At 50.1% G+C, this 27,341-nt stretch overlaps 1 protein-coding gene across 1 annotated transcript in view; it reads right to left on the bottom strand.

The window, feature by feature from the left end:
• LOC134020750 (ankyrin repeat and BTB/POZ domain-containing protein 3-B-like) overlaps positions 1-27,036 on the bottom strand; it is a 60,899-nt gene extending 33,863 nt beyond the window's left edge. Inside the window, 1 exon segment of the mRNA XM_062460963.1 lies at positions 25,938-27,036. Within this exon segment, the coding sequence (XP_062316947.1) occupies positions 25,938-26,802 (865 nt within the window). The 5' untranslated portion in view covers positions 26,803-27,036.
• Positions 27,037-27,341: the final 305 nt, after the last annotated feature.

The following is a 27,341-nucleotide window of genomic DNA, read 5'->3' as shown; positions in this document are numbered from 1 at the left end:
AACAACAACACAACCCTCACAGCCCGGAGCACAGCTTCAACAACAACACAACCCTCACAGCCCCGGAGCACAGCTTCAACAACAACACAACCCTCACAGCCCCGGAGCACAGCTTCAACAACAACACAACCCTCACAGCCCCGGAGCACAGCTTCAACAACAACACAACCCTCACAGCCCCGGAGCACAGCTTCAACAACAACACAACCCTCACAGCCCGGAGCACAGCTTCAACAACAACACAACCCTCACAGCCCCGGAGCACAGCTTCAACAACAACACAACCCTCACAGCCCCGGAGCACAGCTTCAACAACAACACAACCCTCACAGCCCCGGAGCACAGCTTCAACAACAACACAACCCTCACAGCCCCGGAGCACAGCTTCAACAACAACACAACCCTCACAGCCCCGGAGCACAGCTTCAACAACACACAACCCTCACAGCCCCGGAGCACAGCTTCAACAACAACACAACCCTCACAGTCACAGCCCCGGAGCACAGCTTCAACAACAACACAACCCTCACAGCCCCGGAGCACAGCTTCAACAACAACACAACCCTCACAGCCCCGGAGCACAGCTTCAACAACAACACAACCCTCACGCCCGCCAGCACAGTTAAGGAGCACTGTGATGGACAGCCTGTTCATCACAGGGTGTGCGGGGGACCCGTGGGCCCCCTCTTCCAGGAGGTGCCCCCCCCCCCAGAGGGGCAGGGTGTGCGGGGGACCCGTGAGCCCCCTCTTCCAGGAGGTGCCCCCCCCCCCCAGAGGGGCAGGGTGTGCGGGGGACCCGTGAGCCCCCTCTTCCAGGAGGTGCCCCCCCCAGAGGGGCAGGGCCACACGAGCACCTGTGTCACCTGGGCCCTGAGCCCCGCCCCGGTAAGACTACACCCTAGAGGACAGAGCCCCCACACCAGACGGCAAGCACACCTTCACCTGAGAGTGTGAGCATGGTGTGTGTGTGTGTGGTGTGTGTGTTTGTGAGCATGGTGTGTGTGCGTGTGGTGTGTGTGTTTGTGAGCATGGTGTGTGTGTGTGCGTGTGTGTGTGTGAGCAGGTGTGTGTGAGCATGGTGTGTGTGTGAGCGTGTTTGTGTGAGTGTGTGTATGTTCTCCTCCTCGTAGGGTCACAGAACAACAGCAGGTGTGAATTATTCACAGAGGATATCACCGACCCCATGAACCACAACACACATGACAGAAACACTGCACATACCAAACACGTCTCCAGTGTTTCCCCTAGGTTGGGGGGGGGCATGTAGAGACAGAAATAACATGCCGTTGTGTAAATAAGATAAATAACCATAAGACCATTCAGTTTGTTTAATAAAAGAGCAAGCTATAGACCTGTTTTATAGGCAAGGTAACCTTAAATGACTTATTTTGTGATCTGGTGCTATATAAAAAAAAACTTAAAACTTAAAAAAACGTGCCGGGGGGGGGGGGCGGGGGGGTGCCATTGGGGGGGCGGGGTGCCCCCCTATTATAATGGTAGGGGAAACACTGAGTTTCTCTCATCTACAGCACAGCAACCTCTGGTTTACCCTCAGTATAAAGCTTATCGGTCGTTCAGTACGTGGAAACTAAAACTAGTTATTGTTTGTCAGGTGGTTGTGTTTGCCATGTCTGCAGCAGTTTCATTGAACTGCTTGATACTAGTGGTGCATGACAATGAAGACTGCTCTGGTCTCTGGAGTCTGACTCATTCTGTCATGTACCGTGACACGGAGGAGAGAGGGAGGAGGAAGGGAGGAGGGGAGAGAGGGAGGAGGGGCGGGGGGGAAGGGGAGAGGGCAGGGGCGGAGAGGTTGTTAAAGGAAGATATGGCAACGTGAGGAGGTGAGAGAGGTGAAGGTAGAGAACAGGGTTGAGAGAGAAGAGAGAGAGAGAGAGAGAGAGAGAGAGAGAGAGAGAGAGAGAGATGAGAGAGAGAGAGAGAGAGAGAGAGAGAGAGAGAGAGAGAGAGAGAGAGAGAGAGAGAGAGAGAGAGAGAGAGAGAGAGAGAGAGGAGAGAGAGAGAGAGAGAGAGAAAGAGAAGAGAGAGAGAGAGAGAGAAAGAGAAAGAGAGAGAGATCAGAGTGATGACCCTCAACACCCCTGTCCATCCCTGCAAGAGAGGGGAGGGAGGGAGAGAGAGAAGGGAGAGGGGGGAGGGGGCAGGGGGGCGGCAGGATCTAAGGACACCTGATACTCACTGTCGGTCTCTAATCAGCAACTTTTACAACCGCACAGTTCGGAAAATAGACTGATACTGACCCGCGCTCTCACTGTTTCCCTCACAACACAGACAGAACATTTCTCTGTCTTCACCGAACCCCCCTGATTTCCTGTCAGTTGGGTTTCATGAAGGCACAGTGCCCACATGGGAAAGGAAACACTAACCTAATGACCATCTAAACGCCAAGTAGGTGTTAGCAGTGGATTGCCCTGTGGTTGCAGACTAGCGTGGAGAAAGCATTACTCAGAGGGGTTGACATCAAAAAGACCCAGTGACCTGAGGGGCTGGAGGTCAGAGACGTGATGCTTACAGCTCCAGCCTTGATGAGCTGCTCTGGGATGAACCAAACAGCTCCACAGCTCCAGCCTTGATGAGCTGCTCTGGGATGAACCAAACAGCTCCACAGCTCCAGCCTTGATGAGCTGCTCTGGGATGAACCAAACAGCTCCACAGCTCCAGCCTTGATGAGCTGCTCTGGGATGAACCAAACAGCTCCACAGCTCCAGCCTTGATGAGCTGCTCTGGGATGAACCAAATAGCTCCACAGCTCCAGCCTTGATGAGCTGCTCTGGGATGAACCAAACAGCTCCACAGCTCCAGCCTTGATGAGCTGCTCTGGGATGAACCAAACAGCTCCACAGCTCCAGCCTTGATGAGCTGCTCTGGGATGAACCAAACAGCTCCACAGCTCCAGCCTTGATGAGCTGCTCTGGGATGAACCAAACAGCTCCACAGCTCCAGCCTTGATGAGCTGCTCTGGGATGAACCAAACACTGAGCTGACAGGCCGCTGCTCTAAACCAGATCCAACAACCAGGAGAAAAGGCTGGTTTTCTAATGTGGGGGTACAGCATTAATACATAGAGGGGGGGCGGGGGGGGGGCTGATTTGCTGTTTTCAAAAAGTGGTTGGGACATGTCTTATCTGGGTATAGTATAACGTACACCTCTACCAGGAAGGCTGCATGAAGCTGACCAGAACTCAGCACAGATCCCTGCTGGGAACAAATGCACAGCATTACTAGGCAAGACGTCCAGCTCAACCAGCACAGCATCACTAGGCAAGGAGTCCAGCTCAACCAGCACAGCATCACCAGAAAAGGAGTCCAGCTCAACCAGCATTTAGTCCAAGTGATGTACAAGCCCAGAACAGGTCCAATTTAAAATAAACCATCTCCTCTTTGGGAGATAATGAATAACTAGCGAGCTCCAGTGCTCTCTCAGAGGTACAGCTCTCTCTGAGCTCCAGGGCTCTCTCAGAGGTACAACTCTCTCTGAGCTCCAGGGCTCTCTCTGATGTACAGCTCTCTCTGATGTACAGCTCTCTCTGATGTACAGCTCTCTCTGAGGTACAGTGCTCTCTCTGATGTACAGCTCTCTCTGAGGTACAGCTCTCTCTGAGCTCCAGTGCTCTCTCTGAGGTACAGCTCTCTCTGAGGTACAGCTCTCTCTGATGTACAGCTCTCTCTGAGGTACAGCTCTCTCTGAGCTCCAGTGCTCTCTCTGAGGTACAGCTCTCTCTGAGGTACAGCTCTCTCTGAGGTACAGATCTCTCTCTGAGCTACTGCTCTCTCTCTCTCTGAACTACAGCTCTCTCTGAGGTACAGCTCTCTCTGAGGTACAGCTCTCTCTCTCTGAGGTACAGCTCTCTCTGAGGTACAGCTCTCTCTGAGGTACAGCTCTCTCTCTCTGAGCTACAGCTCTCTCTGAGGTACAGCTCTCTCTCTCTGAGCTACAGCTCTCTCTGAGGTACAGCTCTCTCTCTCTGAGCTACAGCTCTCTCTGAGGTACAGCTCTCTCTGAGCTCCAGTGCTCTCTCTGAGGTACAGCTCTCTCTGAGGTACAGCTCTCTCTGAGGTACAGCTCTGGTCGTTTAAGGGCTCAACCCTGACCTTTTCGGGAGTCCGAGATAATGTTACATTTACATTTTTGTCATTTAGCAGACGCTCTTATCCAGAGCGACTTACACTAACTACAGAGACATTCCCCCCGAGGCAAGTAGAGTAAAGTGTCTTGCCCAAGGACACAACGTCATTTGGCATGGCAGGGAATTGAACCAGCAACCTTCTGATTAATAGCCCAATTCCCTCACCGCTCAGCCATCTGACCCCCATAATGTGGGTTAGGAGGTTGCTCATGCTGGAGTGAGAGGATGTATTCTGCTGGGAGACAGACACTATGGTGTGACCTTTCTAAAGGTTTCACTTTTAATGCTGAAATTTAGAGCTGGCCCTGCCTACTGAGGGGGTTCTGACCTACAGGGTCGGTCCCTCCCTCCCCCTCTCTCTCTCTCTTTCTCTCTCTCTCTCCATCTCTCCCTCTCTCCTTCTCCCTCTCCCCCTCTCTCTCTCCATCTCTCTCTCTCTCTCATGGATTTAATGCCAAACACATGACGTGTTTTATTGATTCTACTTTTATCCTAAACTGCTCCCAGGTGCCAAATTAGTCCCATGCGGCAAAACTGAGGAAGGAGGGAACCGAGTTGTTGTAAGTAAACAGTTTTTGCGTGTTTAAACTGAAAGAATAACGGTGGTTTTCTGCCTGCAGTGTCCAAATCAAATCAAATACAAAATTTTATTTGTACAGCCCTTTTTACACGCAAGCATGTCACAGAGGGCTTCACATATGCCCATAGAACTGCCCCTCAACCAACTTAAACCCTCAAGGAAGACAAGGAAAAACTCCCAGAAAAAGAAAAACTCACTGCAGGAGAAAAAATGGAAGAAACCTTGGGAGGAGCAATTCAGTGAGGGATCCCCTCCTCCAGAGACGGTTGGTGGGAGAGAGGAGCAGAACACAGGCTTAACATAGTCATACAGTGTCCAGCGTCAGTGCTGCTGTCGCTGGGAGATGCATATGTCATGATGATCTCAGCGTGTTGGTGTGAGGCTGGCACAGCTAGTCAAGAGAGGAATCAGACATGCAGTGTGTTGTATTCATCTCTTTCCCCCTGGGTAGCAAACCTCACCGTAGAGGTGAGAAATAAACAGACTCTGACGGATACACTGATACGCCCCCTCCCCCAATCCCTCCACACACACACTCACACACACACACACTCTTTTGAATGTACAGGAAACAAAACCACCCTCAATTACTCGCACTCTGGGAGATTTACAAGAGCAAGGCTTCAACGATCCAGTCACATACAACCAGCTCTGTTGTTGTCCCAGCCTCCAGCGTCCAGCCTCACCCCCAGCGTCCAGCCTCACCCCCAGCCTCCAGCCTCACCCCCAGCCTCCAGCCTCACCCCCAGCCTGGCACGAGCGATCAGCATGCTGTCATCTCTAGCATGTTTAGGGCCGGTGGGGGCTGAGCGGGAACTTGCGGGTGAGGGAATGTTGTTCTCATCATGGATCCTGCTTCACATGGCCCTCTGCCATCTTTCCTCTCCCCTCCCAGGGACCGGGAGGTCCCAGCGAGGGCCAGGCAGGCCGGAGCCCTCTCTGTGGGCCTCTGACGGGGCTGAGGGGGTCAATAACCATCCATACCTCCGCCTCACACATCCAGCTGAAATCTCGTCGATACAATCAACAGCAGCAGCAGTGCTCCTGGTCCATACAGGGGGGAGGGGCTGTGGGCAGCAGTGTTGCCACAGTTACTTTGAAAAAGTAACTTAGTTACGTTACAGATTACTTGATTTTAAAAGTAACTTAGTTACTTTACAAGTTACTTGACTTTAAAAGTAACTAAGATAGATTACAAGTTACTTTATTAGTTACATTCAGCAGCTGCCGACAACACCCCCGCCGCCTCAACATAAAAATAGCTGCGTTCGACTTCATGCAGCGCCGGCGTCGCCTGCAGCCGCCTGCAGCCGCCTGCAGCCGCCTGCAGCCCGGCTGACCTGAAGCAGCCAATGGCATTTTCAACTTCATGCAGCACCTAGCCGGTGCTGCATGAAGTCGAACACACCTATTGACAACCGTCTCTATAAGTTTGACTGTGCAGTGCTGCGACTCCAAATGTTTCTTCAAATTTGACGTCGTGTTTTTGTAGCTTGATAGCATTTGTCGCCACCAGCACAGAGTGTACAACGAACCTTGATATTTCCATCTTTAGCTGACAAATACTCAAACTAGTGATTGTATTTCCAACTTGAAAATGCGCATCTCTCTCTCTCCTGCTACATTGTTGTTTGTGTCGCTGAGTGGTAGGTCTATGTATATACATGTGACGTGACCCTCGTGCTGAAAACGTGACTTAATTGTCGCATAGGCTTAACTCCCAGAGTATGGAAGCAAATCGTTACCAAAATTCAAATGCAAATGCATTTCCAGAAATGCATTTGCATTTTAAGAATGTGGCTGCATTATTTGACTCATAAATGAAATTAGTAATCAATCATCCTATTTGCATTTTAATTTTCTTCTTCAAGAGTGCTCAATCTTTCACTTAATTAAAATGAAAAATAAATAGACATTTGAGATTTAATTTTCAAAACATGCCCCAGCAAATAGATACCAAAATTCAATTTGAAATGTTAAATTTGAAAATTAAAATGCATTTCCAGAAATGCATTTTCATTTTAAGAACGTGGCTGCAAAATCGTGACCACAATTCAAATTCAAATGCATTTCCAGAAATGCATTTTCACTTTAAGAACGTGGCTGCAAAATCGTGACAATTCAAATTCAAATGCATTTCCAGAAATGCATTTTCTGGAAATGCATGTCACACATATGTGATTCTGAACATTCCAACCGACTATTTTCCGATAGACAAAAACTATATGACAAACGCTATAGTATGGCTTCAAAATTTACAATTAGGAGGCTAACAAGTAACACTAGCAGGTAGTAGCATTGCTACGAGTATTATGCTAGGTTGCTAGGTAACGGAAGCTAACTAAAACTAGCTAGCTTCCGTTTTGGAAAAATAACTCACTCCTTAAAAGGTTAAGAACGTGGCTGTAAAATCGTGACCACAATTCAAATTCAAATGCATTTGCAGAAATGCAAAATGAACGAAAAAGCATTCTGAGCGGCGCAGCAGAGTGACGTCAGTAGCCGCTCTTCTTCAGCTCCCTGCTGACCGAGCTACCCATCTTGTTCGGTAGGGAGCGGTGTGAACATCTGCATTGCATTACATTGCAAATGTGCCGGGAAATTGATTGAATTGCCGGGTCTTTAGAGCAGCGTTCCCCAACCGGTGCCCACCGGTCCGTGGGTCATTTCGTACCGGGCCGCACAAAAAAGAATTAATAACATTATTTCCTTTTAATTGATTATCAGTCTGAACGTTTTATTCAGACGTTTTATTCTGAAAAATGACCTGATTCTCTCATTCTCCGCGGGCCTTTTCCCCTGAGAAAAAAAGATCTGCAAAGACGTGTGTTTACTCACTTTTTAGCAAGTTTGTGGGCTTTATTGAACGGTATCATGCGCGTATCTTCCTCTTGACACATGACAAGTGATACCACTCAATGAAGCCTGTTTGAGACAACAACTCTATCGGTGTTTTGGATGAAGGCTATCCTGAGATCGCCACTAAAGCACTGAAAACCCTGCTTCCATTTCCAACATCAAGCGGGATTTTCTGCCGTGACAGCAATCAAACAAAATTATGGAATAGGCCTGAACTGGATATAAGGAACGCACTTCGGGTGTCACTGTCGTAGCTTATAGTCACAAACAACAGTGGAACTGACACATCGAAAGCTAGCTAGTAACAATATAACGATGGAAAACCAGGCTAAGAAACTTAAAGATGGGTCAATTGAAAAAACGGCTGTTTATTTTACATAAAACTCCAAAAACTATTTTTCGCTCAAATCAGCTAAACTATTTTTCTCGCGCGCTCTGCGCGCTCGCATTAGGTGTGGAAGTCACTAACTAGGATCAAACCCAGAATGTACATGCATTAGCAGCGCAGCTGTCCAGGGCTTATCTTTCCTCCCAGTCCGTCCTGCCGGTCCGTGAAACTATGTCTTACATGAAAGCGGTCCGTGGCGCAAAAAAGGTTGGGGACCGCAATTTCCCGGCACATTTGCAATGTAATGCAATGCAGATGTGCACACCGCTCCCTACCGAATAAGATTACCCATCTTATTCGGTAGGGAGCGGTGTGCACATCTGCTCGGTCAGCAGGGAGCTGAAGAAGACCAGCTACTGACGTCACTCTGCTGCGCCGCTCAGAATGCTTTTTCGTTCATTTTGCATTTCTGCAAATGCATTTGAATTTGAATTGTGGTCACGATTTTACAGCCACGTTCTTAAAATGAAAATGCATTTCTGGAAATGCATTTGAATTGTGGTCACGATTTTGCAGCCACGTTCTTAAAATGAAAATGCATTTCTGGAAATGCATTTTAATTTTCAAATTTTACATTTCAAATTGAATTTGATTGAGCACTCTTGAAGAAGAAAATTAAAATGCAAATAGGATGATTTATTACTAATTTCATTTATGAGTCAAATAATGCAGCCACATTCTTAAAATGCAAATGCATTTCTGGAAATGCATTTGCATTTGAATTTTGGTAACGATTTGCTTCCATACCAGAGACGCAAGAAGAGATCAAGTATATATTTGACTATTAATGACAAAATAGTAACACACAGTGGCTTGGACAAGTAACTTTAATCTGATTACTGGTTTGGAAATAGTAACGCGTTAGATTGTTACTGAAAAAAAGTGGTCAGATTAGAGTAACCGGCATCACTGGTGGGGAGGGGGGGCTGTGGGGAGGGAGGGGGGGGCTGTGGGGAGGGCCGTGGTGGAGGGAGGGGGGGGGGCCGTGGTGGAGGGAGGGGGGGGGCTGTGGTGGAGGGAGGGGGGGGGCTGTGGTGGAGGGAGGGGGGGGGGGCCGTGGTGGAGGGAGGGAGTGGGGGTTGTTACTGTTTGTTTACAGTAAGCTGAACATGATGAGAGATGAGGTCACGTTGTTGAGCATTCCTGCGACTGTGGTTCTGTCCTGGAAAGTGCACGGGTGTTTTGGGTGTTGTGGTTCCTGACTGAGGTATGTTTGTTTGTTGATTTGGTTAGTTGGGTCGTCTATTATGTGTTTGTTTGCTTGGATGGTTGATTGATTGAAATGATTGATTGTATTCTAGAGCAAGCGCTGCCCAGTTATAAAGCGATGAAAGTGACTACAGGGTTTCATACAGTGTGGTTGTTTTAGCAGTCACCTCAGTACAGCGAGTGAATCTGCTCAGACTGGGGCTGTACCGAGGGAAACTCACAGCTGAATATCAAGTGGTTGCTTCGGTAGCGAGTAGCTAAGTGAGGCAGAGGCTACACAGAGTAGAGAAGCAGACCCCACCACCAGACACATCATGTCCTTTCACTCCACCGGCAAATTAAGTGACTTTCATTTCCTCATTTTGTCCAAACGCTAAATGGCTCCTTAATGGTGTGTGGAACCAACTGAGCCTCTGCCAGCAGCAGAGAGAGATCAGGACTGCCAGCAGCAGAGAGAGATCAGGACTGCCAGCAGCAGAGAGAGATCAGGACTGCCAGCAGCAGAGAGAGAGATCAGGACTGCCAGCAGCAGAGAGAGAGATCAGGACTGCCAGCAGCAGAGAGAGATCAGGACTGCCAGCAGCAGAGAGAGAGATCAGGACTGCCAGCAGCAGAGAGAGAGATCAGGACTGCCAGCAGCAGAGAGAGATCAGGACTGCCAGCAGCAGAGAGAGATCAGGACTGCCAGGACCAGAGATCAGGACTTGTTCTCCCATGATGCCTCACAGATGTAGCAGCACATCTGTGATGTCATGAGAAGGACCCACAGTCACTGTGCCATATTTACATTTACATTTTTAGTCATTTAGCAGACGCTCTTATCCAGAGCGACTTACAGTAAGTACAGGGACATTCCCCCTGAGGCAAGTAGGGTGAAGTGCCTTGCCCAAGGACACAACGTCATTTGGCACAGCCGGGAATTGAACCGGTAACCTTCAGATTACTAGCCCGACTCCCTTACCGCTCAGCCACCTGACTCCCATATGTGTCAACATATATGTGTTTCAACAGGACTTTCAGAAAGAAGGAGCCAGAATCCTGCTACCGCTGCTACATAGTAACAAGGAGATGACATCAGTCTGTTTCTAAAGTTACACAGGCTTTCTGAGTCCGTAAGCTGCTTGGGTAAATGTCAGAGTTTTCATATGAGAACTAATGTGAAATGTGACTGTTAGCCGTAGGGAGCCATGAGTGATTTACCTGGCCTGTGAGCAGGTCCCTCCCCTCTCCCCACCTCCTCCCTCCTCCCTCCCCCTCCTCTTCTGACAACCAAACCTTGAGGAGATGTTCCACAGAGAACACATGATTTATTTGCTGCAGTCTAGAATCCCAGACAGGAGATGATTCCCCGTCCACAAACACAAACGCCGGCGCTCATGGCTTCCCTCTAGTTAGATTACCCACCCAGCGACCTTCTCAGAGGGGCATCAATCTGGCCCCACACCCTCCTCTCTCGCACCATAAGCACCGACAGGCCTGTCGTCTGAAACCCAATAAAGTCCTGATGGATACAGATAGAGCAGCGCGTCGTCATATTTCACCTGACAGTCCTGGAGGACATGCAAATCTCCTTATGTTGCCATGAGTTACAACCCGCCAACAGTAGTTTGCATGTTGAGAAGTTCTGGATATGGGGTCTTTTTAACCCGCGTCATTAGCGCTCTGTGATCATGTCAGCCTTCACGACCCACCAGCCTGGTCATGAGAGTTTCCCTGATAGACACAGGTCAGTACAGTACAATACAGTCCAGTATAACATCATCCTGCCGCTCAATCCATGTACTGGAGCAGCACACTCTATGTTGGTTGGCTGACTGCCTGGGTGGCTTGTTCACTGTCTGGCTGGCTGGCCTACTTTAGTCATAGTGCACCTACACCATGTAGCTGGATACAGCTCTGGAGAGGTCAGTACTGGTCTCCCTTCCTCTCACCTTCCTCTCTCTCTCTCTCTCTCTCTCTCTCTCTCTCTCTCTCTCTCTCTCTCTCTCCCTATCTCTCTCTTTCTCTCCTTCTAGTCTCTCTCCCTCTCTCTCTCCTGCTGGTCTCTCTCCCTCTCCACTCTCTCTACCTCTCTCTCCACTCTCTCCTGCTGGTCTCTCTCCCTCTCTCTCCACTCTCTCTCTCCTGCTGCTCTCTCTCCCTCTCCACTCTCTCCTTCTCTCTCTCTCTCCTTCTCCCTCTCTCTCTCCTGCTGGTCTCTCTCCCTCTCTCTCCTGCTGGTCTCTCTTCCTCTCGCTCTCCTGCTGGTCTCTCTCCCTCTTGCTCTCCTGCTGGTCTCTCTCCCTCTTGCTCTCCTGCTGGTCTCTCTCCCTCTCGCTCTCCAGCTGGTCTCTCTCTGGTGTCTAGTTGCAGCTGACACAGTGTCGGGCTGCCAGCCTCCCCAGTCTGCAGATGTTCAGCAGCTAGAGAACACAATCCTTTCTCAACTCCCGAACATCATCAATAATTCACAAGCCCCTCTCAACCAGGACCCAGTTCACACACTGTATCGCGACATTTACAGAAAGCTACAGGGAGAGTTTTTCTTTAATTTCAAATCCCCGGGAGAGGGGGGGGATTTCCCGCCATTTTGCCGCTTCCCTCGACCCCTGCAGCGGTGTGAGGGCAGAGGAAGTGAGGAGAGGAGACAGGGAGGAGAGGAGACAGGGAGACATGGAGACAGGGAGGAGAGGAGGAGACTAGGAGACAGGGAGGAGAGGAGGAGACTATGAGACAGGGAGGAGAGGAGACAAGGAGACATGGAGACAGGGAGGAGACAGGGAGGAGACGATGAGACAGGGAGGAGAAGAGAGGAGGAGACTAGAAGACTAGGAGACAGGGAGGAGAGGAGGAGACAGGGAGGAGACGAGGAGACAGGGAGGAGAAGAGACAAGGAGACATGGAGACAGGGAGGAGAGGAGGAGACGAGGAGACAGGGAGGAGAAGAGAGGAGGAGACTAGAAGACTAGGAGACAGGGAGGAGAGGAGAGGAGGAAACTAGGAGACAGGGAGGAGAGGAGGAGACTAGGAGAGGAAAGGAGGAGACTAGGAGACGGAGGAGAGGAGAGGAGAAGACAGGGAGGAGAGGAGGAGACTAGGAGACAGGGAGGAGAAGAGAGGAGACAGGGAGGAGAAGAGAGGAGGAGACTAGGAGACAGGGAGGAGAGGAAGAGACTAGGAGAAGGGAGGAGAGGAGGAGAGGAGACAGGGAGGAGAGGAGAGGAGGAGACTAGGAGAAGGGAGGAGAGGAGGAGACTAGGAGACAGGGAGGAGAGGAGGAGACAGGGAGGAGAGGAGGAGACAGGGAGGAGACAGGGAGGAGAGGATAAGAGGGGACTAGGAGACAGGGAGGAGTGGAGGAGACAAGGAGGAGAGGAAGCCAGGGGGGAGGGGTTGTGGGGAGAGGGGTCAGGGGCCCATATGTTGAGCAACCTCGTCTGAAGAGTCCATAATGATCCAGAGACGCGTGCGTTCACTGACGTGACCTCAGCGTGTTCTCAGCTGCTACGGTAACAGAAGAAGAAAAACACACAGTATGGTATATCTCCGTCACCACGGTAACAGTCCCTTCCTGCACTCCTATGCTGAAAACTGAACTTTTCCCGCAGTGAGAAAGGAGGAGGAGGAGAGTGGAATCAAACACCTGGCTGACTCACACACACACACACACACACACGCGTCTCACACACGCGCACCTACACACATGCACCTACACACACACACCCACAGAGCCATCATGGCTGCAGCAGTATCCTGTTCCCACTCCCCTGCCCTGAGACTACGACTGTGCCACAGGGTCTGTCTCCTGTCCACCTCCAGGACTTCCTCATTCTCACCTGTTCTCTGATCATGGTTCACCCTGCTGCGTTTGGACCTAATGAGCTTTAGACCGTCTAACTTTGTAGATAAAAGTTTACTGACTTTCTTTATCGTCCTGCTGGGGGGACATTCAGCGTTTGAAGAGTAGGTCTCCCCCTCTTTCTCCCTGTTTCTGCTAACTCTCTCTGTCTCTCGCCCTGTCTCTGCTAACTCTCTCTGTCTCTCACCCCATCTCTGCTAACTCTCTCTGTCTCTCGCCCTGTCTCTGCTAACTCTCTCTGTCTCTCACCCTGTCTCTGCTAACTCTCTCTGTCTCTCGCCCTGTCTCTGCTAACTCTCTCTGTCTCTCACCCTGTCTCTGCTAACTCTCTCTGTCTCTCTGGTAACAGTCTCTCTCTCACTTTGCTAATTCTCTCTCTTCCTCTCTTTCTGTCTCTGTCTCTCTGCTAATACCTCTCCTGTCCAGCCCTGTGGGTGAGGAACAGTCTGGGCTGTGGATGAGGAACAGTACTGGGCTGTGGATGAGGAACAGTCTGGGCTGTGGATGAGGAACAGTCTGGGCTGTGGATGAGGAACAGTACTGGGCTGTGGATGAGGAACAGTACTGGGCTGTGGGTGAGGAACAGTCTGGGCTGTGGGTGAGGAACAGTCTGGGCTGTGGATGAGGAACAGTACTGGGCTGTGGGTGAGGAACAGTACTGGACTGTTCTGTCTATCGGTCTGCTACCACTGAGCCTCTCAGATCCACAGCCTGAAATGAGCCTCTCACAGGAACCAGCATGTGCTTTCAATAACACCAGCCATGAAAGAGCTGTACCTTCCAGGGGTAACCTGGACCATGTGTGGGAGAGGAGGCTGTGCCACTCTCTCACACTTACCGACTGAGAGTGTGTGTGTGTGTGTGTGTGTGTGTGTGGGTGTGGGTGTGCGGGGAGGGGGTTGAAATTGCTCTGTTGGCATTTTGGAAAAAGCCTATTTTCCAAGTGTGTGTGCATTACAAGTGTTCATTTTCAGCCTGTCAAAGGTTCGGACTTGAGAGTTCACATAGAGACGCACACGCACTTGCCTGAGTGAATGTGTGTGTGTGCGTGTGTGTGTGTGGAAGGTGGGGGCATGTTTGGACTGGCAGTTACTGGACCTTCACCAGGCAGGGTACAGTCTCTACTCTCATCACCAGGCAGGGTACAGTCAGACAGACAGACAGGCAGGCAGGCAGGCAGGCAGAGTCCTAAATGAGCAGAAATTGAGTGCCACTATGAGCCTATTGAGGCTCTTATCAAACTAATGAGTCTAGTCTACATCATCATCAGGCTGAGAGCTGCTCTGGCAAGGAGCTGAGACAGGAGTGAGGATGCAGAAACACACACACACCGTCACACACACGCACTGTCACACACACACATTGTCACACACACACACATCGTCACACAAACCGTCGCACACACACCATCAAACACACATCCTCCAGAGTCCTGAGGTCACTGTTGTGAGTTCTCAGAGGAGAGTAATGGGACCCTGGTCTGGAGGCGGGGCCTGTGAGAGTTGCATGAGCAGATCTACAGGGTGACAGGAAGTGACCAAGCAGAAGAGTCATTATGCGAGTTTCTCTCATGTTGAGCACATAACAGCAACATAAAACATGAAAATGCTGTTTGTATCTGTCTGTGTGTTTGTGTGTGTGTCTGTGTTTGTGTGTGTGCTAAAATTTGCAAATAGCTGAGAAGTATTGTTCCTGTGAGCAGAGTGCTGCTGTCCTGTCAGGACATGCAGTCTGGTCTCAGTTTCGGCCTGTCTCCTCTGACTCTGTTCTCACGGTAACAGAAAACATATCCTGCCACAGAGACACTGCTGCATTCACACCCAAAATGTCAACCAAGTATACCGTTAGGAGTGCTCAAATGTCAACCCTCTGCAGAGGAAGACACATCACAGCACATCCAGCTGTAAGAAAAACAGAAATAGAGATAAAGGAAGAGAGATGTTTGAGGAGCAGCCTGACTGATCCTCCTGTTTGAGGAGCAGCCTGACTGATCCTCGTGTTGGTTCTTGTCCGTTCTGATCTCCCAGGCACAGAGAACTGGTTAAGAGAGAGAGAGACGGGGGGGAGGGGGAGAGAGAGAGAGAGAGAGAGAGAGAGAGAGAGGGAAAGAGAGAGAGAGAGAGAGAGAGAGAGAGAGAGAGAGAGAGAGAGAGAGAGAGAGAGAGAGAGAGAGAGAGAGAGAGAGAGAGAGAGAGAGAGAGAGAGAGAGAGAGAGAGAGAGAGAGAGAGAGAGAAAGAGAGAGAGACGGGGGGGAGGGGGAGAGGGAGAGAGAGAGAGAGACCAGCAGGAGAGAGAGAAAAATCGAGTAAAATGTTTAGAAGAATCCTCAAAAGGTTTGTAAATAATGTTCTGATTGTTATTAAATAATCAGGCAGTGTGTGACTGCAGGGTGGAGTGAACTGGTGCTCAGTGTCTTAGTACAGTGTCCAGGGTATCCCTGGCCAAGGGCCCTAATCCCCACACGTCTGGCCTCCGTACCAGACACCACAGAGCACCAACGCTCCCTCCACACTCTACCCAGGGACCTCTGTCTGTGTGTGGGGGTGGGGGTGTGAGTGTGTGTGTCTGATATCCCTAGACACAGATATTACATCCCTGGTGTCTGGTACAGCCTGGTACCTCAGCAAAGCAGTATACTTGCATTCCTACATCAGTGTCAAGTACTATATGTGTGGTCGCAATTAAATAAATGCGTGTGTGGGTGTGTATGTATGTGTGAGTGTATGTATGTATGTGTGTGTGTGTGTGCGTGAGAGAGTGTGTGTGTGTATGCATGTCTGAGCGGCAGACTGTGTTCCCCTGGTTTCCTGTCACGGCCTGGTACTCCAGTAACGAAGAGCCACAGTGAGAGCCAGGCACCACCGCTCACACACACACACTCACACGCAGTCACTCTCACACACACACACACTCACACGCAGTCACTCTCACACACACACACACACACACACACTCACACACACCCACGCACACACTCTCACATACACACACACAACCAGCCTTCCTTACACACCTAACCAAGCCTGGCTAAACTCACCAGGACACACACTCACACACCACAGAGTGAAGAAAGCTCCCAGCTAGGGTTTAATCCCATTCTGCCTTCAGGGTGGCAGGAGTCCATAAACATAAGAGTCAGGTTGCTTTGGTCATTCTGACGTGTTCACAGGGAGTAGCAGAACCAGCACCCTGCTCAGAGGAGCTGTCAGGGTCCACAGGGAGTAGCAGAACCAGCACCCTGCTCAGAGGAGCTGTCAGGGTGATCCACATCACAGACTTCCTGTCTGGGCGAAAACTTGGTCAGGGGGAGTCAACCATCAAATACTTACTCAAGTACAACCTGTGCATGTGTGTATGTGTGTGAGTGCGTGCGAGTATGCGTGTGTGAGAGTGTGTGTGTGAGAGTGTGTGTGCGTGTGGAGGGGGCCTACCATGTGTCAGACCCTCTGAGTACAGGGTACAGTGTCTACGCTCCTGGAGCTGTTGTGTTGCATAAGAACAGCTGACGCAGGAGGAGAGATGGAAGAGTGGAAATGTGTTATGGCTAAATGGTGATAATTGGTGTACAAACCTCGCTACCAGCATTTATGCCAAACAGAGAAATATATGCACTTTTAATTTAAGTGTATATATTATATTTAATGTGTCAGAGGTTTATATTTCAGAGACCTCAGCACAGAGAGAAAACAGCGGAGATGCTATAAAAATATACACAGCTTTAGGGAGAGAGAGACAGAGAGAGAGGTTCCAAGGAGTCAACAGCTGTTAACTGTCAGCTGTCCAGTTTTCCATACATAAGAGATATCTTTATACCTAGTTATACAAGAAAAAAAGGTGGAGAACAGTATAGGAACACATACTGAACAAGTTGGACATCTTTATAAGCAAAAGGACAGAAGAAAAATACAGTAATTTGAAGAACTCCACAGCAAGCTAGCAAGCTAACAGTTCACCTTCGTCTCCATGACAACGCAGTGAGTTGTTGTCAAACAAATCAGAGCAAACTAGTTAGAATAACTAACTGAAAAAAAGTGAAATACAGACAATTGAATATCCCCTTAAATGTACTAGAATATGGATTCCCTCCCCCCTGGTATGGAGGCAATATCCATACTATATCCAAAGGATATTACTAATGAGAATGGCCGAAAACAATACAAACAAAAGCTTCTAAAAAACAACCCAGAGACACTATATGCCGACTCCTACAAAATTGGAGATGTCAGCAACCTAATCTTCTACAGTGACCAGCCCCTCGCCTGGCACAGTGCTATTAAAGCGCACTACCCCTCAACAAAAAAAGAAGGGATTTGCAATGGCTGGAAACTAAGAATAAGAGATGAGGAAGAACCAGAGAAAGACATAGCCCACATTAACCTGTACAAAACTGGAACAATAATAGTGCAAGGAAAAGACATCAAACAATTCCAACAAGACTTTTTAAATATTAAAGAGAAGGCACAACAGGAGAAGACTGAGAACATCCCCCTCATCCTGGCTGGGGCAGACTGTGCAGACGATGCCCCCCCTCCTGAAGGCCTTATAGAGACCACACAGACTCCCGTGGAAGTCGACGCCAGTGACGAGAGGATGTCTAAACTCTGCGCCTCTTTAATGGACATGAGAGAGAGATTCACGGGACTAGAAATTGAACTTGTTGAAATGAGAGAACTCATCAACACACTACAAACATCACAGACAAAAAACACTGAAAAACAGAGAAAAGTGCCTGTAAGCAATCACCAAGAAGCAGAGGAAAGAAGGGACGACCTCAAGAGAGAAGTGTCTGCACTAAGGATAGAAATGAAAGAACTACAGGAAGAAAGGTTGAGCTATCAGGCCCAGCTGACGGCAATGAGAGAAGAGATAAGAGAGCTGAGGCAAGAAAAAGAGCCAAGAACAAACCAACCCACCTCTGACCTTGACAATAACCTCGACAATATGGGACAAATCAATCTGGACCAGCTGAACTCCGCCCCTTGCATAGAACACAACAACCATACCGAGGCCACACCACCTACAGAGGACACACACATTCCAGAAATAGTGCTCCTAATCGACTCGAATGGGAAGTACATAGAAGAAAAAAAGCTCTTCCCGAAACACAAAGTTACAAAACTCTGGTGTCCAAACATCCAGGGTGCCCTTCACCTGCTGAATGAAGAAAAGATAGGATCCCCCAGTCACATAATTATTCATACGGGTACTAACGACTTAAGAATACTGCAAGATAAAGTGGCCACTGCACTTAAAGGTGTGATAGAGAAAGCCACACACACTTTCCCCAACTCAAGAGTAGTGATCTCTACGCTGCTACCAAGAAAAGACTTCCACCCTGCCACCATCCAGAGGATTAATGCCAGCATATCCAGAGACTGTGCACTCAAGCCTAACGTCCAACTGGCCCACCACCCCACACTTGATCTTGACTGTCTGTATGACCAAGTACACCTTTACAAATCAGTCATCCCTACCTTCGCCAAGACACTCAAAGATGTAGCGCTCAATCGAAACCCCAACAACTCCCATAGGAGAAGCATAAGGCCACACAGCCCAACCAGAGCAAGGAGAAGTCTTCCTGGAGCTACAACAAGAGGAGCTGCACACAGAGGACCTACGGCCAGAAACCCCCCCACAAGACTACAGCACCACCAGACAGACAGACAGACTCCATCAGGACCAGAATACCTACCGTCACAGAGTCCCCACCTCCCGATCCATTCTACCCAAACCAACCCTGGTCAGCCCCAATATCCGCCCCCCCTGAACCTACCTGATCCTCCCCAGTGCACCCTCTACAACCCATCCACAGAACAACAAGAGCCCAATCCTGGCCGCCATAGCTACGCTCAAGCTGTGAGTAGAGCAACACACCAAGCCCCATCATCCTGCGAGATGAGGAACATTCAACAGATGCTCAGCATGCTCTGCCAGCATCTTATAGCATAATAACAACAAAATATTAGAAATACTTTATGAATTACAAAGCTTTTACTATATCATGCTGGAATATACAAGGACTGAGGTCCTCTACTTTTGGCCTTAAGAGCAGAAACCCAGATTTTAGTAAAGAAGTAAAAAACATAGACATAATTATCCTACAGGAAACTTGGAGTAGAGGCGATGAACCTACTGGTTGCCCCCTAGGTTATAAAGAGCTAATAATCCCATCCACTAAATTACCAAGAGTTAGACAGGGAAGGGACTCAGGAGGTATACTCATTTGGTATAAGTCAGACCTAAGTCATGGCATTAAATTGATCAAAAAAGGAACATTTCACATTTGGATTGAAATAGATTGCAAAATACTCTCAAATGAGAGAAATGTCTTCTTATGTGCCATCTATATACCCCCAGTAGAATCCCCCTATTTTAAAGAAGAGAGCTTCTCCATATTAGAAGAAGAGATAAGCAACTTCCAAAGCCAGGGAAATGTAATGCTTTGTGGTGACCTAAACTCCAGAACTGGAGAACAACCAGACATCCTTTGCAACCAAGGGGATAAGCATCTACCTGGTGGAGACAGCCTCAGCTTCCCTAGGTGCCCAGTGAGACTCAACTACGACAAAATAACTAACAGAAACGGGTCTCAACTACTACAACTGTGTCGCACCCTTGGTCTCTATATAGTCAATGGTAGGCTAAGAGGGGACTCTTACGGAAGGTACACCTTCAGCTCATCTATTGGCAGTAGTACTGTGGACTACTGTATCACAGACCTCAGCCCAGAGTCTCTCAGAGCATTCACAGTAAGCCCATCCACCCCCCTATCAGACCACAGCAAAATCACACTGTATATGAACAAAGAATTAATTAATCAAGAATCATCTAAAACAAGCAATCTACATAGCATTAGTAATCGTTACCGATGGCGGAAAGATAGCCAAGAAACCTATCAGGATGCTATCCACCAGCCACAAGTACAATCTCTATTGGATAATTTCTTAAACAAAACATTCCCCTGTAATAGTGAAGGTGTCAATGTAGCAATAGAAAACATAAACAACATATTTGATATATCTGCCTCTCTATCTAATCTTAAAACCTCAAACAAAAACCCCAAAAAGGCCAATAATTATAAAGAAAAATGGTTTGACGAGGAATGTAAAAGCATGAGGAAGATACTGAGAAATGTATCTAACCAGAAACACAGAGACCCAGATAACCAGGCACTACGCCATCACTATGGCATAACACTTAAAGAGTATAAAAACATACTAAGGAAAAAGAAGGAACAATGTATCACAGAACAGCTCAATGTAATTGAAGAATCTATTCAATCAAATGTTTTTTGGGAAAACTGGAACAGACTATATAAACAACAACATGAAGAATTACCCATTCAAAATGGGGATATATGGATTAACCACTTCTCCAAGCTTTTCATGTACATAGATAAGAACCCAGAACAAAAACACATACACGATAAGCTCCAATTACTTGAATCTGCAATTAAGAATTACCAGAACCCTCTTGACTTTTCAATAACATTGAACGAACTACAAGATAAAATACAAAACCTAAAATCCAATAAAGCCTGCGGTGTTGATGGTATACTAAACGAAATGATCAAATTTACGGATGACAAATTTAAATTGGCCATACTAAAACTTTTTAACACCATCCTCAGTTCTGGTGTATTCCCTAAAGTCTGGAACCAAGGTCTGATCACCCCAATATTAAAAAATGGAGACAAATTCGATCCCAATAATTACCGTGGGATATGTGTCAACAGCAGACTGGGTAAAATCCTCTGTAGCATTATTAATAACAGACTCCTGCACTTTCTCAGCGAAAACAATATACTGAGCAAATGTCAAATTGGCTTTCTACCAAATTTCCGTACATCGGATCATATATTCACCCTACAAACAATTGTCGACCAACAAATTAACCAAAACAAGAATAAAATCTTCTCTTGCTTTGTTGATTTCCAAAAAGCATTTGACTCAATCTGGCATGAAGGCCTTTTATATAAACTGATAGAGAGCGGAGTCGGGGGGAAAACATATGACCTCATAAAATCAATGTACACAAATACCAAGTGTGCAGTCAAAATTGGACAAAGGCATACAGACTTCTTTGTCCAAGGTCGAGGAGTAAGACAGGGATGCAGTCTGAGTCCCACCCTCTTTAATATCTACATAAATGGTCTGGCGAGGGAACTAGAACAGTCTGCAGCACCTGGAATCCCTCTCCTGGACACAGAGGTCAAATGCCTCCTCTTTGCAGACGACCTTGTGCTTCTGTCCCCAACCAAGGAGGGACTACAGCAACATCTAGACCTGCTGCACAGATTCTGTCAAAATTGGGCCCTAACAGTCAATCTAAAAAAGACTAAAATTCTTGTTTTCCAAAAAAGAACCAGAAATCAGGATCCCAAATATCGATTCCTCCTGGGAACCAACCAATTAGAATACACCAAAAATTATACTTACCTTGGTCTAAACATCAGCACCACAGGCCACTTCCAAAAAGCTGCAAATGACCTGAGAGACAAGGCACGAAGGGCTTTTTACGCCATCAAAAGAAATGTTAAAATTGACATCCCAATCAAAATCTGGCTTAAAATTATTGAATCCATTATAGAACCCATTGCGATATATGGCTGTGAAATCTGGGGCCCACCTACTAACCAAGAATTCGCCAAGTGGGACAAACACCCCATAGAAAGCCTGCACGCAGAATTCTGTAAAAACATATTAAGAGTTCAACGCAAAACCCCAAACAATGCCTGCAGAGCTGAATTAGGAGTGTATCCTTTAATCATCAAAATACAAAAAAGAGCAACTAAATTCTACCTACACCTTAGCCAAAGTGATGAAAATACCTTCCACCACAAAGCCCTTCTATGCCAAAAGATGAAGCCAGATAAGAGTCCTCTCATCCAGCTAGTCCAGAGGCTCTGCTCACCAAACCCCACAGAGCCTCAAGACAGCAGCCACCTTATTAATCCAAAACAAATAGCAAAACAGCAAAAAGAAAAGTACATTGTTTATTGGAAAGAAGTTACACTAAAGCAAAATAAATTAGAATGCTATTTGAATCTAAAAAGACAGTACACAATGGCAGAATACCTGATCACTGTGTCTGAACCAAAAATAAGGAAGACATTAACTAAATACAGACTCAGTGAGCACAGCCTGGCCATAGAGACAGGCCGTCACAGGCAGACATGGCTGCCCAGAGAAGAGAGGCTGTGCTCTGTCTGCTCACAGGGAGAAGTGGAGACAGAGCTCCACTTCCTAACAGAATGTGACCACTATACAGACATTCGAACCAAATACTTCCCCAAAATTACCAGCATATACAAGGAATTTGAAAATGTAACAAATAGAGAGAGACTGGTTTATTTATTGGGAGAAAAACCTAACTGCTGTATTTTAGCAGCAAAGTATGTATCAGCCTGTCATGGCTTTAGAGAAAGCCACAATGAGGACAATTTATAATATGGCAAACATAACATGTTTTAATTTTTGTTTTAATATTTTGTTTAAATTTTACTGTAATTTTTCAGAATTTCAAATTTAGTATTTGATTTTTACTATTATTATTATCATTATATAACCTGTATGTGCGTATGTATGTGTATGTATGGGTATATGCGTGTGTATATATACGTGTGGGTGTGCATACATGTGTGTATGCGTATACATATATATATGTATATATACATATGTGTGTGTGTATCTATTTACTTATTTATTTATTTATACCGATTATTTGGCAACATTAATAATATACCAACTTGACTAATAATAACATGGATACAAGTTGTACACCTGTGTGGTGTAGATACACTGTATATGTTAAACTGCCGTGTGTGTCTCTGTATGTGAGTGTGTGAAATATAAGTATATATAAGGCCATGATTTACATTGATTAATATTTCTGTAATTCTACCGTTGCTTTGGCAATATGAACAATTGTTGTTTTCATGCCAATAAAGCCCTTTGAACTGAACTGAACTGACAGAGAGAGAGAGAGAGAGAGAGAGAGAGAGAGAGAGAGAGAGAGAGAGAGAGAGAGAGAGAGAGAGAGAGAGAGACCCAGGCAGTGTTTTCACTTCCTCTCTGTCCTCCTTTGGGTGAAGCATGATAACACACACAGCCTGGCGGCCCCACTTACACACACCTGCAGGAGCAACAGAGACTCAGAAGCCCTGCTCCTCCCTCCTGCCTGCCTGCCTCCCTCCCTCCCTCCCTCCCTCCCTCCCTCCCTGCCTGCCTGCCTGCCTCCCTCCCTCCCTCCCTCCCTCCCTCCCTCCCTGCCTGCCTGCCTGCCAGCCTGCCTCCCTCCCTCCCTCCCTCCCTCCCTGCCTCCCTCCCTGCCTCCCTCCCTCCCTCCCTCCCTCCCTCCCTCCCTGCCTCCCTCCCTCCCTCCCTCCCTCCCTCCCTCCCTGCCTGCCTCCCTCCCTCCCTCCCTCCCTCCCTCCCTCCCTCCCTCCCTGCCTCCCTCCCTGCCTCCCTCCCTCCCTCCCTCCCTCCCTCCCTCCCTGCCTCCCTCCCTCCCTCCCTCCCTCCCTCCCTCCCTGCCTGCCAGCCTGCCAGCCTGCCTCCCTCCCTCCCTCCCTCCCTCCCTCCCTCCCTCCCTCCCTCCCTGCCTGCCTGCCTGCCTCCCTCCCTCCCTCCCTCCCTCCCTCCCTCCCTCCCTCCCTCCCTCCCTCCCTGCCTGCCTCCCTCCCTCCCTCCCTCCCTCCCTCCCTCCCTGCCTGCCTGCCTCCCTCCCTCCCTCCCTCCCTCCCTCCCTCCCTCCCTCCCTCCCTCCCTCCCTCCCTGCCTGCCTGCCTCCCTCCCTCCCTCCCTCCCTGCCTGCCTGCCTCCCTCCCTGCCTGCCAGCCTGCCAGCCTGCCTCCCTCCCTCCCTCCCTCCCTCCCTCCCTCCCTCCCTCCCTCCCTGCCTGCCTGCCTGCCAGCCTGCCTCCCTCCCTCCCTCCCTCCCTCCCTCCCTCCCTCCCTGCCTGCCTGCCTGCCTGCCTCCCTCCCTCCCTCCCTCCCTCCCTCCCTCCCTGCCTCCCTCCCAGCCTGCCTGCCTCCCTCCCTCCCTCCCTCCCTCCCTGCCTGCCTGCCTGCCTGCCTGCCTGCCTCCCAGCGTGCCTGCCTCCCTCCCTCCCTCCCTCCCTCCCTCCCTCCCTCCCTGCCTGCCTGCCTGCCTGCCTGCCTGCCTCCCAGCGTGCCTGCCTCCCTCCCTCCCTCCCTCCCTCCCTCCCTCCCTCCCTGCCTGCCTGCCTGCCTGCCTGCCTGCCTGCCTCCCTCCCAGCGTGCCTCCCTCCCTCCCTGCCTGCCTGCCTGCCTCCCAGCGTGCCTGCCTCCCTCCCTGCCTGCCTCCCTCCCTCCCTGCCTGCCTGCCTCCCAGCGTGCCTGCCTCCCTCCCTGCCTGCCTCCCTCCCTGCCTGCCTGCCTCCCTCCCTGCCTGCCTGCCTGCCTGCCTGCCTGCCTGCCTGCCTCCCTCCCTCCCTCCCTCCCTCCCTCCCTGCCTGCCAGCCTGCCAGCCTGCCTCCCTCCCTCCCTCCCTCCCTCCCTCCCTCCCTCCCTCCCTCCCTGCCTGCCTGCCTGCCTCCCTCCCTCCCTCCCTCCCTCCCTCCCTCCCTCCCTCCCTCCCTCCCTCCCTGCCTGCCTCCCTCCCTCCCTCCCTCCCTCCCTCCCTCCCTGCCTGCCTGCCTCCCTCCCTCCCTCCCTCCCTCCCTCCCTCCCTCCCTCCCTCCCTCCCTCCCTCCCTGCCTGCCTGCCTCCCTCCCTCCCTCCCTCCCTGCCTGCCTGCCTCCCTCCCTGCCTGCCAGCCTGCCAGCCTGCCTCCCTCCCTCCCTCCCTCCCTCCCTCCCTCCCTCCCTCCCTCCCTCCCTGCCTGCCTGCCTGCCAGCCTGCCTCCCTCCCTCCCTCCCTCCCTCCCTCCCTCCCTCCCTGCCTGCCTGCCTGCCTGCCTCCCTCCCTCCCTCCCTCCCTCCCTCCCTCCCTGCCTCCCTCCCAGCCTGCCTGCCTCCCTCCCTCCCTCCCTCCCTCCCTGCCTGCCTGCCTGCCTGCCTGCCTGCCTCCCAGCGTGCCTGCCTCCCTCCCTCCCTCCCTCCCTCCCTCCCTCCCTCCCTGCCTGCCTGCCTGCCTGCCTGCCTGCCTCCCAGCGTGCCTGCCTCCCTCCCTCCCTCCCTCCCTCCCTCCCTCCCTCCCTGCCTGCCTGCCTGCCTGCCTGCCTGCCTGCCTCCCTCCCAGCGTGCCTCCCTCCCTCCCTGCCTGCCTGCCTGCCTCCCAGCGTGCCTGCCTCCCTCCCTGCCTGCCTCCCTCCCTCCCTGCCTGCCTGCCTCCCAGCGTGCCTGCCTCCCTCCCTGCCTGCCTCCCTCCCTGCCTGCCTGCCTCCCTCCCTGCCTGCCTGCCTGCCTGCCTGCCTGCCTGCCTGCCTCCCAGCGTGCCTGCCTCCCAGCCTGCCTGCCTGCCTCCCTCCCTCAGCACAGTAACACCCTCTCACAGCTGACCGTGCTGTTGCAGTCCTGGACCAGCAGGAGTCAGGGGCAACAGTCTGGGAAACACTAACATCGTATTAACTCATCAGACCCCTCTACCCACTAAACTCCACCCAGGGTGTATTCCCACAGGTTAGAGGTGAGATGTTGTGTGGACATGAGCATGGCAGTTTAAGAACTTCCTGTAGGTTATAGCTTAACAACTGTAAACGTGATTCATAATTCTTGGACAAAACCAGGCCAGAGGACAGAGTTTAAAGATATCTCTGATGGTCTTCAGCATGACCCTGTCACTGATACACTGGGGGTATGTCAATGCGCTGATGACCGGTGAGACACAGCCTCGAATGTTCTGTGCGTGCTGAACATGACGCCAACTGCTACTGACAGGCCCAAACACTTCCACGTTGTGAAAACAGACAGATGATTACACAACATTTGGCTCTGAGGTCTCGCTAACTCACCACTCTCGTTCTTCCCGCAGATCAGGTGCTGGTACTGCAGAAGAGTCCCCCATAACTCTGCGTCGTTGTTGACGGCGTGTTCTAACGCCTCCACGGTAAACTTCGGGATGCCGTTATCTTTTTCCCCCGGCGCACTGCGCAGCGCCCGCGCGTACACCTCTCGGAACAGACTCTCCGTGCACGCTGTCAAGTAAATGGCAGCGTGTTCGTGGATCCTGACCGCGACCCTGCTTTCCACCATCCACCTGAAGAACCGCCCCACGTTGAATATGAGGCCGCACCGGGCCGATTTCCCGCGGCTGAACTTGTCCTCTGTGCTCATATTGTACAGAGACAAGGCACTCAGCGCCGCGGTGATGCAGTTCATCGACACAGTCCACGACAGTACTATCTTTATGGCACTTTGAATCTCATATTTGGTGCATTTGGCGTAACGCAAACTCAGACGCTGTGCCTCTTTGGCGACTCTCACCAGCGCGCGGCTGACCAGTACCGAGAGATGGGCCAATACCTCCGGTGACACGAGCCCCTGCCTCAGCTCCTCGTCCCGGATCAGAGCGCTCTCCACTTCCTCCAGGGTCCATGGCACGTCTTCCAACTCCGGTAGTTTCGCGCACTGACCGGAGCACTCCAGCGCCTCCGAGTCCTCCACCAGCACGGTGTTCACCGTGTCTAGGCTGTTGTGTCGACTGTGCATCGAGTCGGTTAAATGCCAAAAATTCCCCCCATACGCATTCGGTGCATGTGCCTCGAAACAGCACAGCGACGCAGTGGAAGACCTGAATGAGTCGGCGGCTCCACCATAACCCGAGTCAAGCGTCAAATCCTCCAGGGTCCGCGCCACGGACTTGCTACTCCTTGCCATATCTGCTCCTCATACTGCAAGATGGCTTTGAAAATAGTGTTTAAAATAAATTCACGACGTAATAAATATAAAGGGCTTTAAAACCTCTTAGGCTTTGTTCTCCCGTTCTGTGATCTCCGCTACGAGTCGTGTTCGGTAAAGTAACCTTCAAGTAAAAACTTGGAGCTCATCGCATCTCAGCACAGTAGGCTACTGCAACAGCGCTCACAATATTACGCAGTCAAGATCTTGACAGTTAGAGGCGGGGCTATGGAATACAGAGCCGTGCCAGGAGCCAATCCAGTAACTGTTTAGAATAACACAAGCGTTTGAATGACGGCTTGTCTCACCATTTCCCTGAAAGCAGGCTACTCGTACTTGACTGGGGCAGAGAGCTTTGGATCCCCTCTCTGGAGGCGAGTTAATAAGTATCGCCTGTCACACGGTCCACGTGTCACAAGAGGTCCTTTGAGGGATATGCATCGTCTAAGTGTGGTTCTGTAGACTAACAAACTGTTTTACATAGACACAGGCTGGTGTCAGCGCACTTGATTGGCCCA

The sequence above is a fragment of the Osmerus eperlanus genome, chromosome 5 (assembly GCF_963692335.1).
Source record: "Osmerus eperlanus chromosome 5, fOsmEpe2.1, whole genome shotgun sequence".
NCBI lineage: Eukaryota > Metazoa > Chordata > Actinopteri > Osmeriformes > Osmeridae > Osmerus > Osmerus eperlanus.
Note: the sequence above shows the minus strand (reverse complement) of the source record. Positions and strands in the feature narration are given on the sequence as shown.